The sequence below is a fragment of the Miscanthus floridulus genome, chromosome 5 (assembly GCF_019320115.1).
Source record: "Miscanthus floridulus cultivar M001 chromosome 5, ASM1932011v1, whole genome shotgun sequence".
Classification (NCBI taxonomy): Eukaryota; Viridiplantae; Streptophyta; class Magnoliopsida; order Poales; family Poaceae; genus Miscanthus; species Miscanthus floridulus.
In genome coordinates, this window is record NC_089584.1 from 19,662,710 (window position 1) to 19,674,836 (window position 12,127).

Consider the following 12,127-nt stretch of genomic DNA (forward strand, 5'->3'; position numbering starts at 1 on the left):
TAAGAGGAATCTTACATGGCAGATGACACGGTCCGTGTGTGGAACCCGAGGCGCACCACGACTTGGCTGCTGAGTGCCGACAGCTGAGAGTGAGACCTACGAACTACGATGATAGCTATTGGGTACAGAACTCCAGCTCCAGCTCACCTGGTCAGTAACATACCTGGCTCGAAACCTGCATGGCCTGTGTTTGTGGACGCAACGTGGTTTTTTCTTTTTTTTCTTTCACGCCTTCTTTTTCTTCAATCAGAAACGTGTGACGCAGGTATCGTCACTCGAGCAAAGCTTCTTTGCCGACGTAATGAAAAAGGACGGAAATGACAGGATAATGATGTGATCGTGGTATATGCATGAGCCTTGGGGAGTGGTGGTGGTGGGGTGTGGGGTGTGGGGGGGGGGGGGGGGGGGGGGGGGGGGGGGGGTGGTACTCGCCTACTTGGTCGATTAGAGGTAGGGTGTGTAAGGTGATTGACTCGACTCAAGTTTATCCAATCAAACAAATTCAGATGTCAGAACCTTTTCTTTTTTGGAACGACAGTGAATTAAAATGGTGGTCCCAGCTTTTCACCCCTCGGCCAAAAGAATGATTGCTGAAAACATTTTCTCGTCCTTGCCTACTCGGACATGGTGGCCATGCCCTTACTAACCGCCCTTGGCCCTCACTTGCGTCCGAATTCGGCGCCGCCGAGTCAACTGTAGCGAAGCATTTCGTTTTTATTTGGTAATAATTGTCCAAACGTTGACTAATTAGGCTTAAAATGTTCGTCTCGCAAAGTACAACCAAACTGTATAATTAGTTTTTTATTTCGTCAACATTTAGTATTCCATGCATGTACCGCAAGTTTGATGTGACGGAGAATCTTTTTTTTGCATAGTGTCAAAGTTGGTATTTTGGATGAACTAAACATGCCCTTGGCATATACACCTGTAAAACTGATCCGGACCTTGAGAAAACTACTCATATAGTATTATGTAAAGCATAATAGCTGAGCCATATGCCGGTTCGGGGAAGCCAGAAGCCCGTACAGCAGGTTTGATCATGCTTGCTGCAAATGACTGATTCATCATTGGACCCAACATATATATAGACGACGACACCCCTGTGGCCTGCCGGCCAGGCCGAGAAGGGAAGTACAAGGTTAGCACATTACTGTTTTCTAGATACTACTCTCTCCGTTCAAAAAAAAAAAAAGCATAACTAGCTTTGAACCTGGACAAACGCTCGTTTGTGTTGTTTTTTAAGATGAAAAATGTACGGATATTTTCTGACCGTATTCGAGACCGAATTTATTTAGAGGGGTTCAAATTTATTCGTATTCGAGTCCGGATATTCAACATCCGATACCGTATCCGTATCCGAATACTCAAATCGCATATTTATAATGTTGATATCCAATCGTATTCTATTCGGCATGATTAACACTATCTGCATTCGAATCCAAATTCAAAAAAATATAAAAACAAATATAATATCGATGATATCCGTATCCGTTTTCATCCACCTTCCGTACACGAGAGGACGGTAACGGCGCTGTCCGGGGTCCGGTATTTTCCAAATTTCCAGACGCGGCGAGCGGGCCAGGAGTAGCTGAGTGGCCCGGAGGCCGGAGCTCTCTTGTCCTGGACCGTGGCTGGCTGACGAGCGACGCGACACGCGAGCATGCCTGCACTCCGACCCAGGGGCGGATCCAACGGTGGGGCGGGGGGCTCGAGCCCCCCTATCCATACCGGAGCAGTAGAACCCCTGTAGAACCCCCATGAATTTTTAGATAAAGTTCTATAGTGTAGGGGGTGCTGAGACTTAAGATCAAACAGCAGTGTTGTTCAGCCCTCCTAAAATATTTTCTGGATCCGCCGCTGCTCCAACCCGACCCAGCGTGTTGACCATGTCCGCTTGATTACTCACTCTCTCTCCAATCAACGTGTAATAGTAATATATAAATCTGTCAGCCCGCCGCCACGGTACCGTCGGTACAACATGGAACGAGACGGAGTTTAGCACGTGCCGTCGTCTCCGAAATCCATACTTAGCCCTTGTTTAGTTCCACCCCAATTTCCAAAAAGTTGCTACAGTACCTGTCGCATCGAATGTTTGCGGCCCATGCATGGAGCATTAAATGTAGACGAAAAGAAAAACTAATTGCACAGTTTGGTGAGAAATTGCGAGACGAACGTTTTGAGCCTAATTAGTCCATGTTTGAACACTATTTGTCAAATAAAAACGAACGTGCTACAGTAGCTCCAAAATCCAAATTCATGGAACTAAACAAGGGCTTAGGGTCATCTCGGTCGGTCTGTCTCTGAACCGAGGTCCGTTCGTCTAAACTTATTAGCTGGCTTATTAGCTGCTATAATATTTTTCTTTTATAATAAAACAGTCTCAGCCGACTTATCAGTCAGCTTTAATACCAGCCGAACAGATTAAAAAAAAATGTATGCACTTTGCCGTGCATACTCAACCATCTTGGCCTTCCTTTCCTTCAGCTGGATTATAGTACAACAAAGGTTTTGCATAGAAGCAGACTTTTCTGTCTGTATATATTAAAAAAAAAGCGCAACAGTAGAACTGTGGATGTGAAGGTCAACCACGCACCCTGCGGTCGTACTGCTACTACAAGACCCAAGTGGCATTCACAGCCAAGACCCAAGTGGTATTCAGCGCTGTAAATTGCCTTGCCTGAGAAGAAAGAAACCTGACAGCCAGACTGCCCGGTAGACTTCTGTTCGTACTCTGGCCAAGGTCGCAAGTGCAGGGAGGCACAGCACTCCCGAAAGGCCGAAAGGGAGCAAGCGGTTGCTGGGCAGAGCGGGGTAACAAGGATCCTCCTCCTCCTCTATATACGCCTAGGCATCAGGCATGATGTCCCAAGGTCGTCCAACCACATCTGCGTGCAAGTGGTCCAGAGCTTTCAGACCAGGTAGGTGCACCGTACGACCGGAACCGTGCACGGTGCACCGCTGATCGGACGGCGGCGGAGGATCGATCACGGGCCATCATTCAAGGGTACATGGAACTCCTCACCACCACTCCACAAGTGATGGCCAGCAAGTTCACGAACAGTTTGGTCCAAAACCGTGGCCACCCAACCCAAAATAACTTTTTCTTGACAAAAAAGACGCCCAACCCAAAACAACTTCTTATCTTATAATTAACAGCTCGTTTAACACATGACAGCCCCCCGCCCGCACGACGTAACCGCCACCGCAATCGCATGGGGGGCGCGTGGACCCGGCCCATGGACCGGCCAGGGGGGGGGGGGGGGGGGGGGTGCGGCGCACGGCCGAGAGCAAGCGTACAAACCGGAGAGGCTTGGACGGTCCACGGCCGGGACCACCACCATGGATCGGATTAGGAGTATGTGTCAACTAACTCTGCCTCCCTGACGCGCGGGCCCTCCCCGGGTGCTAAAAACAAACAGGCAACGAAAAGGCCCTGCCCACTGGCCACTGGGCGAGCGGCGCCAGGTTTTTCTCCAAACTGTTCGGTTCCCGGCGCTGGTCGGGCCCGCGTGTCAACCGAACGGCCGTGAACTCCTCGTGCTCAAAGGGGCCGTGCCTTGCGTCACTGACCATGTGGCTGGCCCGTCAGCAACGTAACCCATACCACCCTAGCCGTTGCCGGTAAAACCTCACCCGGTATGTGACCAAAAACCACCGCTGTCATGAGCCTAATCGTGGTCGTATTTGGTTTATAAGCCACGACTTATCATTCAACGAACGGTATTTTTCTCTCACACCAAATTAGCCAATTGTACTTTCAGCCATGGCTTATAAGCCAAACCAGCCCAAACGAACAGGACGTCGTATTAATCATCTCCAGCAAAACTACAGGAAACTACGAATCAATGTAGGAGCATCAACATCACAGATGAATGAACATATATAGCAAGTATGAGTCAGTTTTCGCCAATTTTGCGCATGCAACGTTGCAACTTCATGGGCACGAAACATCCATGTGTGAGGAGAAAGATTAGCATTAGCATTTTAGATAGAATCCAGATGGTAACAAAGGTACCGTACCATCGAGGGCAAACCAGCACGCACCAAACAAAAGTTACCAAACTATCCCTTACGTACTTATGCTAAAGAAGATAACAAGCTGATACTACAGTCACTTGCTGCTTCCTGCGACTGCTACTAGCATCCTATTCAATCAATTAACAATTACTGATAGCTACTAGCAGCTGATTAGCTCATTAACATCACCAGCAGAAGACGAGTTAAAGAAAGAATGAACAGCACCGGATTGTGATTGGCCAATTTGCCTTTCTTCAGGGTTCCTGCGTCCTCGTCGACGGGACGACGACGGCTCCACGGTGCTTGATTCATGGGCCGGCGACGACGCAGTCTCTCACCGGTCGTCCGGCACCCGGTAGGTCTCGGCGGTGATCTCCGACAGCCACGAGCCGGGGAATAGCATCTGGGGACGCAAGATTTTACGAAATTACAAACGGGTCCCTGGAACAGGGCAAAGGGACGGAGCGGAGGAGGCCGGAGGGAGGAGGGAGCGGGGACTCACATCGAGCTGCTTCTGCACGGGGCGAGGCCGCCGCCTAGGGCGGCGGCGCGGCCGCGCGCCCGTCACGGCGTAGATGTCCTCCTCGATCTCCTCGCTCGTGAGCGTCACGGAGAACCGCGCCCGGTCCAGGGCCTCCGCGCAGGCCCGCGACGGCCTCCGCTCGTGCGGCGGCGGCGGCGACATGCTCGCGGACGGCGCCGCCACCTTGGGCTTGGGGCGCCGCCGGGTGCGCAGCTTCCACGGTGGCAAGGCGGGGGCGGCGGCCTCCGCCTCCGCCGCCGCCACGTGGTCCGCGTCGGCGGCGTCGCTGCTCCCTGCTTCCACCTCGTGGTGATGGCTCAGCGCCGCCTTCTCCTCGACCACGGCGAGCTTCCCAGGGGAGCGCCTCGCGGTGGCGGTGGCGTCGCCGGCGCGGTTTACGTGGGCGCAGCGCAGGGCCCGGTGGCTCCCCCACGTCTTGAGCGACGGGAACGCGGAGAACGCGGCGGCCTGGCGGGCGTTCGACGTGGCCGCGGCCGCCGCCTCCACTGCCGCGGCGTCGGAGGCGACGGGATCCGGGGGAGGCGGCGGGGGCGGCTCCGCCGAGATCACCATGGCCGTGGGCGGCGTGGCTGCGACGCGCTCGGATGCGGGAGCAACCCTTGGCGGCGGCGGGCTGCGGCGTAGAGAGGAGCGTGTGGGACGTGGTGAGGGGGGAGGGAGGAGGCGAGGAGACGAGACGAGAGGGAGGTGCGTCGGCTCGTCCTCGGCTCGGCGATGAAAGTGTGGGGGAAAGGAAAAATAAATGGAATAGTGGGTGTTGGTGATGAATAAATATTGAGGGCGTGTGCGTTGAGGGCTTGACGGTCATTTCGTATTTCAGTGTTGTTGTCATTTTCTTTTTGCTTCTGCGATTTTAGAAGAGACGATGCATACTCTCATTTCTTTTTTACCGGTGCGTGCTCTTGATGTTGACGTAGATCATTGGATGGACGGTGAGTTGCACTCAGCAGCTGTCTCTTTGTTTTTCTATTCTTTGTTTTAGACTTTTTTTCTTAAAAATATTGTAGTCTAAGTTTCATGGTAAGGATGATTTTAATTTTGATGATTAGGTTTTAGAGTTATAGAATCTTTCCAAAATAGGGAAAATCGTCTAAGGAGCCAAGTTTACTCGACGACAATAATAGTGAAGTGTAGCGTAGCATGCTAAGGTGCCACGTGTCGTTGGTGGCATATTATTAGCGTGGGAAGCACGTAATAGAGGATTTGATAATAAGAGTAGAAAGATACAAGATAGAAAAGGGAAGCAATGCGACAGCATTAGGTCACGAGAAGATGATGAGCAAGTTGGAATACATGTCGAAGTAGAGCTCGAGTCACATTATGATGTTTTGGCTTCATTACATTGTAACATTTACTCTTTTATTAGAATTCTATGTTTATCATTTTCCCCTTGCTTATGTGAATTATCTTTTTTTAGAAATTGCAAGTAAGTTTATTTAGTCGCAAGGGACTTTGTTGCTCATTTATTGGTCACAACTCACAAACAAAGAAGTGGGTTTTGGAGTACACAAGAAGAAGTTTTTTGTACCATCGTGACACGTAAAGTTTAGCAAAAGCACGTCTCTTATTATTACTTACCGGGCACAAGCGTAGCATATAGCACATCAAAATGGAAAAAAAAAATGAAAGGGACAATGTTCTAATAACGTAGAGGTACAGTACTACATGGATTACTCATAGCAGTATTGGTTTCCTCGTGTAAGGTGCAAGAATTTCTAGCCACGGCCGCTTGTTTTCGTAACACCAGCCGCCCTGGATGAATAGATCGAGGACGCAACAAAAAGAGAGCGTGCTTGGTATGATGACGGAAAGCGATATGCCCCTGAGGCCTGAGGGGATTCCTTGATGATTGTTGGCAAAGTACCGTGGTCTTGTACGCAAAGAAGCCCAGTGTGAGAGGAGCAAAAGGGGTAAGGAGATTATTCATTATTACTATACTATTATGCTCTGGCCGAGTGGCCGGCTGGGCGGCGCGGTGTGGCGCTCGCTGGCTGAGTTGGCGCTGCCACACGCAACGCGAGCTGCGGATCCATCTGCGAGCGCGCGCCCCGCACAAGCACAACCACCTGCACGTTTATTAATAACGCCGTCACTTCCGGACGGGATGCCCAACCAACTGGCTGACATGTGGGACCAAGGAAACAACAGGCATTGCCTGGCCCCACATGTTGGTTTCGCTTGTACGCAGCGCCCCGTACCGTTTGTGTCGCTGTAGCCCTGTACCAGTAAGCACTTGCAATTTGCATCACCATCATCGAAGGCCAACGGGTTTGGGAGACGGGAACGGAACGACGCGGCGTGCGGGTGATGCCACTGACGCGTGGGCCCTAGGATTCGGGCCCCCCGTGTCAGCATGTATGATGCATGGTGCCATGCTGGTCTGGACTCTGGACGTCTCAGCCAGCCAGCCAGTCTCAGCTTCGAATGTTCACAAATCACAAGGCCGCTGCCGCTGCGGGCGTTCACGTGAGTGACCCGCTCGCCACCGGGCGAGTCGTTGTTGAGGCTGCTCGCGACTGCGTGGCTGTCAGCCAGTCGGTCGCGGCTGCCATGTGGGGGCCCGGCAGCGGCCACCTCATGGGATGCAGAGCACGGGGAGCTTTCGCGATGCGACTGACCGACTGTTGATTCTTCTCTGATTTCTGCCTTTCTGGCCTGCCTGCGTGCCTGTAGTCTGTAGATTCGTTCGTGGTCAGGACTGTTCAACCAGCGTGTGCTTCTCTGCTTGGACGTGTTGTGATGCGACAAACCCAACAACACCTTTTACGAGAAGATCTCTACGGTTGTCCTTGCCGTGTTGCGTGCTTCGGTGCTTGCGTTCTGCTGTTGCATGAAACGGATTCCTCGGCGGCATCAACGAGCAACATCGAATCGCAAGTCGCGGTTTGTGTCGTTCGCTAGGTTGGCCATAGTAACTGATCCTCTTTGCCCTGGTCGCTTGAATTAGAACAATATTTTTCTTTCATAACAAATTAGTTTTAGCATCAGCCAAATAACTTATGTTTACAGTACAGTCAAATAATTCACATCTACAGCCTGTTCGTTTGGCCGTGGCTTGTCGTAAACGATCATAAATTTTCAGTCAGAACAGTATTTTTCTCTCACACAAACCAGCTAGCAGTACTTCTTCACGAACCAGCAACAATACGAACCAGCCAACCGAACAGGCCGCTAACCATTACCCTTATTTCTCAACACCATTTACTGCTCCCTCGCGAGGCCACGTCACCGCCTTCCATGTCCATTCGATTTCGCATCTACGGCCACAGGCGCATCACCGGCCTAGGAACTCCCCTAAACCTTCCAGTAAAAAGGCACAGTCCTCTCTCTCCCCGTCGTCACAATTTCTCCCCACGCAGCGTCAGCCCCCGCCGCTCCCACCCCCGTCCAGCGCCGCCACTGCCTCCGCCGCCGTCCCCGGCTAGCCCGTGCTGCTGAGCGGCGGCGGCGTCCCAAGGTGCACGCGGCGGCCTCCTCCGCGCGCTGCACGCGGCCGGCCCGGCGGCCTCCCGTCCCAGCGACGCGCCTCCGCCTCTCCGTCGCGCATTGCCTTGTATTAACCTCTTACTCACATGGATGGCAAAGGTCACGCAGTATGCTTTTATACAATTCAATCATTTTCTTGAGAAATTATACACTTCAATCAGTGCACGCCTCTAGCAAATATTACAATATTTTTTTGAAATCCACGAATCGGTCAAATGCCTTATAATACCCCCTTCTCCAAGGAATCCAAGCAGGTTTCATATGCACTTTATACTTGAATCTCACAAATATTCATTTTATACGAATCTCAGAGCATATCAAACCTGGGTTCCCACTTCTCACCATCTCGTCCTGCCAGCTGGGCCCTACCGGTCCCCGTACATCGCAGCAGTCAGCAGCAACCGCCTGATGAATTTTGCTTTGAAGCAACCAACCGCTTCAGACTTCAGAGTCCAAAACCGCTCGCGTCGCGCCCTGTCCCTCCATCACCACCACTTCTTCATCCACCCCTGCTCTGCTTCGTTCGAACTCCACGCTTCCCTCCTCGTCTCCGTGTCTCGCCCAACCCACGATCCGACGACGCGATCGCCATGGAGCAAGACGAGCACGAGGTCCCTGACCAGCCCGAGGGGAAGGAGAAGGAGCAGGGAGGCGGTGCTCCGGTGTCGGGCGGGGTGGCCGGTGCCGAGGGCAGCCTGGCGCGCGGGGCCTTGTCATCGGAGCAGGAGGGCGTCTCGGGGGCGGGCAATGACGACTACCATGCCGCTGCTGGATCGGAGAGCGACGATGAGGAGGATGTTGAGGCGATCTTTACTTCGGTGAGGCGAGTAGCGATTCTGCATTACGGAACGCCCCGTTCTTCATTTCGTTCTTGGTTCGTTGTAACAGGAAGCTTTGACGGAGGAGTTGGAAGGGGTCGCTCCGGCGAGCAATGCTGGTCGTGACAATGCGCCGGGGACGGGGAGTGGCCGGAACGAAGACCTTTACTTCGGTAAGGCTTCCGTCACATCCCGAAGTGCTCCCCTGCTCTTGTTTGTCTTCTTGATTCTGGGTTTTCTAACTAACCATGGATTTCTCAGAGCTTCGAGGGTTTCGACCGGCCAGGCGAGCGGTCGCGCACGCGGTGCCGCCGTCGTCCTACCGCCGCCTGCCACTCCGAAGCAGGAAGCAGTACAGCCCGACCCGCTTCATCTTTGTGGGAGACGCGGCGTCGGGCATCGCCAATGCTCATGATCCTGGCACGTCAGAAGCAGCAAGCGGCCAACTGCCCACCGCCAGCCTCGGCTCAACGTCGGCGACGTCGCGATCCGTCGATGTCTCTGCATTGGCCAATGCCGGGCATGGCGCCAAGAACGAAGCGATGGTCTCGACGGCGACGAGACGCTCTGGTAAGGTGTACATAGCCCGAGCGCATTCATTCTTTGACGTCTTTGCGATGCATCTGATCGAACGCATCTGCCAGAGATTGACGTTGCGGTTGACAAGTCGTGCTCCGACGATCACAACACCGAGTCGAAGGATGTGGAAGCGACGCGGGCATCCTCGTCATGCCGCCATCCTTCTCGCGGCAGGAAGCAGCGCCGCCCTGATCGCTGCATCTCCGACCCCGAGGAAGAAGCCGTGGCCACAGCCGCAGCCAGTGCGGCCGTGCCAAGGCTCGTCGGGGTAACGTCGCCCTCGACAGGTTCCTCACTTACCTGGTCCGCACCACGCCGGGACAGAGGCCGGAGTGGGTGAGGAATGTCACGGCCGACGATGTCGGCGTCCAGGGACAACGCGACAGCAATGTCTCTAGGACGGCGTCAGGGGGCGGTTCAGAAGGGCCGCCTGACGGGGGCGCAAGGATTCTCGCCATCGTGGCCATTCTCGGTGCTTCCCTGGCGCTCAGCTTGGTCTCGTGCGTGCTCTTCTACAACGTCGGTCAAAGAACAGCCTCTGGGTTCGACACGCACCAGGAGAAGGTAAGCGTCTCGCTTCGGATTTCAGATGAGTGATGACCGATTGCTGATCTGCTGCTGCTTCTGGGTTCTGACGTGAATATGCTTGTTCTTCAGTGAGCGATCTGAATGGTACTGCTTCAGCGTTCAGAGAAGGCTGCAAACCATAGCTAAGGTCCTTCAAGCTCATGTGTTGTTGCGAAGTAGTGAAATGTGAAATCCTTGGAGTTGCAAATCTGTAATAAGTGGAAGTGATTTTTGTCGGGAAAGTTTACTGTTGTGGGGAATGGAACCGAGTTATTGCTGTTCACTGTATAGTTCATGTACATCTGCTTTTCAGAATGACAGGAAGGTGACATTTTTGTGTTTAAACTCCCAGCTTTGCAGTTTCAGAATTCTTATACCCATTAGTCTATCTATACAATAGTGTTAAAAGATGAAAATATGTCGAGTTTCTCCAATACATTGTTATTGACAATGCCGTTGAGGATCCAATTGTGTTTCCTCGACTTGGATCATTGATCGACACAAACAATAAGTAAATAATTCATGGCTATACCAAAAGATTTCATTTCTTTAAAAAACTAAGGAAGAAAGGCAACATTAAGTGTATATATACAACTGTTCAATTGGATGTATCTGAAACTTTTATCCAAATTATTGAATGGGAGAAAAGATCGACCAACGTAGTATAAAAAGTACTAACTACCCGAGCTGTTTGTGTCAATCATCATGCTCCTCTCTCCATCGTGAAATATAAGGGTTTATTGTAAGTTAAATTGTGAGAATTTTGACTAAAATTATAGAAAAGAATAAAAATAGTTATGATATTAAATTTTCATCGGATACATTATGAAATATATTTTCATAATTTATATATTTGATATGATAGATGTTAATACTCTTTTTTTTGTAAGTTTAGTAAAATTTTGCCCAATTTGATTTAAGACAAATTTGGATTCCCTATATTCCAGAGGGAGTAGTAATTATAGTTTTAGTGAAAAGGTTTTATGAAGCCGGATGGAAGATTCAACGGGTGAACGTTTGATGAGATTTAAAAATGCGGGCTGCAAATTAAAAAAAATTTGGTTTAATTAGTGAACATGTGAGATTTAAAAGACTGGCTACAAAATTCGCAAAAGAAGAGTAAACATGTGAGATTTAAAAGGGCTGGTTACAGATTAAAAATCTATAAAATATGGTTCAAAATGAGTGAAGAGATGGCCCCGTTCGCTGGTCTGAAACTCGGCTGAAACTGGCTGAAAGCACTGTTCTGGCTGAATTGTTGTGAAAAAAAAATACTGTTTCAGCTGAAAAAACAAGTTGAACAAGCTAAATATAAGATAAACCGAACAAGGCCTTAAATAGACTGACGACTGGTTCCTTGATCTGGCGGCTGGTGCAACACAACAAACAAGACCTAGGAATACAAGACCTGAGAGATCTAGAGAGAGAAATAACCGTGTCTTTCGAAAACAATGCATGACTGCCCAGCAAGTGGTGCACTGAATAACAGACGAAGGTTGTGGAGCTACACAGGCAACAAGGGGCTAGGATTTCTACTGTCGACTCCAGAGCATTAGGCTATCTGCACTCGTCGACCTCTATTTTCATCTCTAAAAAGGAATATTTTATCCTAGTCATCAAGATTCTCTACTCTAAACTCATTTCTTCCGCACCCGTGTTATCTCTATCCCATACTCTATATCTACTATTCCATATTTTATTCCCCTCCCTCTTCCTTTCTCTCTCTCCCTAACACTCTCTTTTTTTGCTACAGTGTTGCTACAGTGTTTAGCGTGGTTCACTCGCGCACGCGGTCTGGGGCGCGTTCCTGTAGCGCCGGTACGCTGCCGGGGCCTTTGCAGGCGCGCGGTACGCTACCCCTAGCGTACCGGCCGCTTTAGCGCTCTGCGCTGCGGTCAGCCTTAGGCTGGAGTTGTGTATGTCTAGTAGGTCGCTGACTATAAAGTCGCTATTTGTTTTCTTGTAATTAACCCTGTTCAGCGGTTTAACAAAACCGGCTGCCGCCCGTAACCAGCCCAGTGAAAACCACCATCACGGTTACAGAGCGGCTTGGGAGCCTTATCCGGTCCGCCACCGAAACTCATCGAAACCCGGGGAAACAAAAAATCCGCTGGCG

At 51.0% G+C, this 12,127-nt stretch overlaps 2 protein-coding genes across 3 annotated transcripts; one reads left to right on the top strand and one right to left on the bottom strand.

Moving 5' to 3' along the window:
• Positions 1-3,954: 3,954 nt before the first annotated feature.
• Positions 3,955-5,282, bottom strand: LOC136451695 (uncharacterized). Its single transcript, XM_066452381.1, has 2 exons — positions 4,520-5,282; positions 3,955-4,420 (listed from the first exon to the last, which is right to left on the bottom strand). Exons 1-2 carry the CDS (start codon positions 5,111-5,113, stop codon positions 4,352-4,354), a joined length of 663 nt encoding a protein of 220 aa, XP_066308478.1. The 5' UTR covers positions 5,114-5,282; the 3' UTR covers positions 3,955-4,351.
• A 2,637-nt stretch (positions 5,283-7,919) lies between these two features.
• On the top strand, positions 7,920-10,348 carry LOC136451697 (uncharacterized). Of its 2 annotated transcripts, XR_010758629.1 has the most exons (5): positions 7,920-8,865; positions 8,936-9,038; positions 9,127-9,435; positions 9,510-10,008; positions 10,102-10,348. XR_010758629.1 is itself a non-coding variant. In XM_066452382.1 (4 exons), exons 1-4 carry the CDS (start codon positions 8,638-8,640, stop codon positions 9,782-9,784), a joined length of 915 nt encoding a protein of 304 aa, XP_066308479.1. In that variant the 5' UTR covers positions 7,920-8,637; the 3' UTR covers positions 9,785-10,348. The 2 variants fall into 2 exon arrangements, 1 of the variants encoding a protein (XP_066308479.1); XM_066452382.1 differs by having other exon boundaries at positions 9,510-10,348.
• Positions 10,349-12,127: the final 1,779 nt, after the last annotated feature.

Coding starts and splice junctions, on each gene's coding strand:
- LOC136451697 (XM_066452382.1), top strand. CDS start 8,638: ATGGAGCAAGACGAGCACGAGGTCCCTGACCAGCCCGAGGGGAAGGAG. Junction 8,866..8,935: donor TTGAGGCGATCTTTACTTCG/GTGAGGCGAGTA, acceptor TCGTTGTAACAG/GAAGCTTTGACGGAGGAGTT. Junction 9,039..9,126: donor GAACGAAGACCTTTACTTCG/GTAAGGCTTCCG, acceptor TGGATTTCTCAG/AGCTTCGAGGGTTTCGACCG.
- LOC136451695 (XM_066452381.1), bottom strand. CDS start 5,113: ATGGTGATCTCGGCGGAGCCGCCCCCGCCGCCTCCCCCGGATCCCGTC. Junction 4,421..4,519: donor CCGTGCAGAAGCAGCTCGAT/GTGAGTCCCCGC, acceptor TTGCGTCCCCAG/ATGCTATTCCCCGGCTCGTG.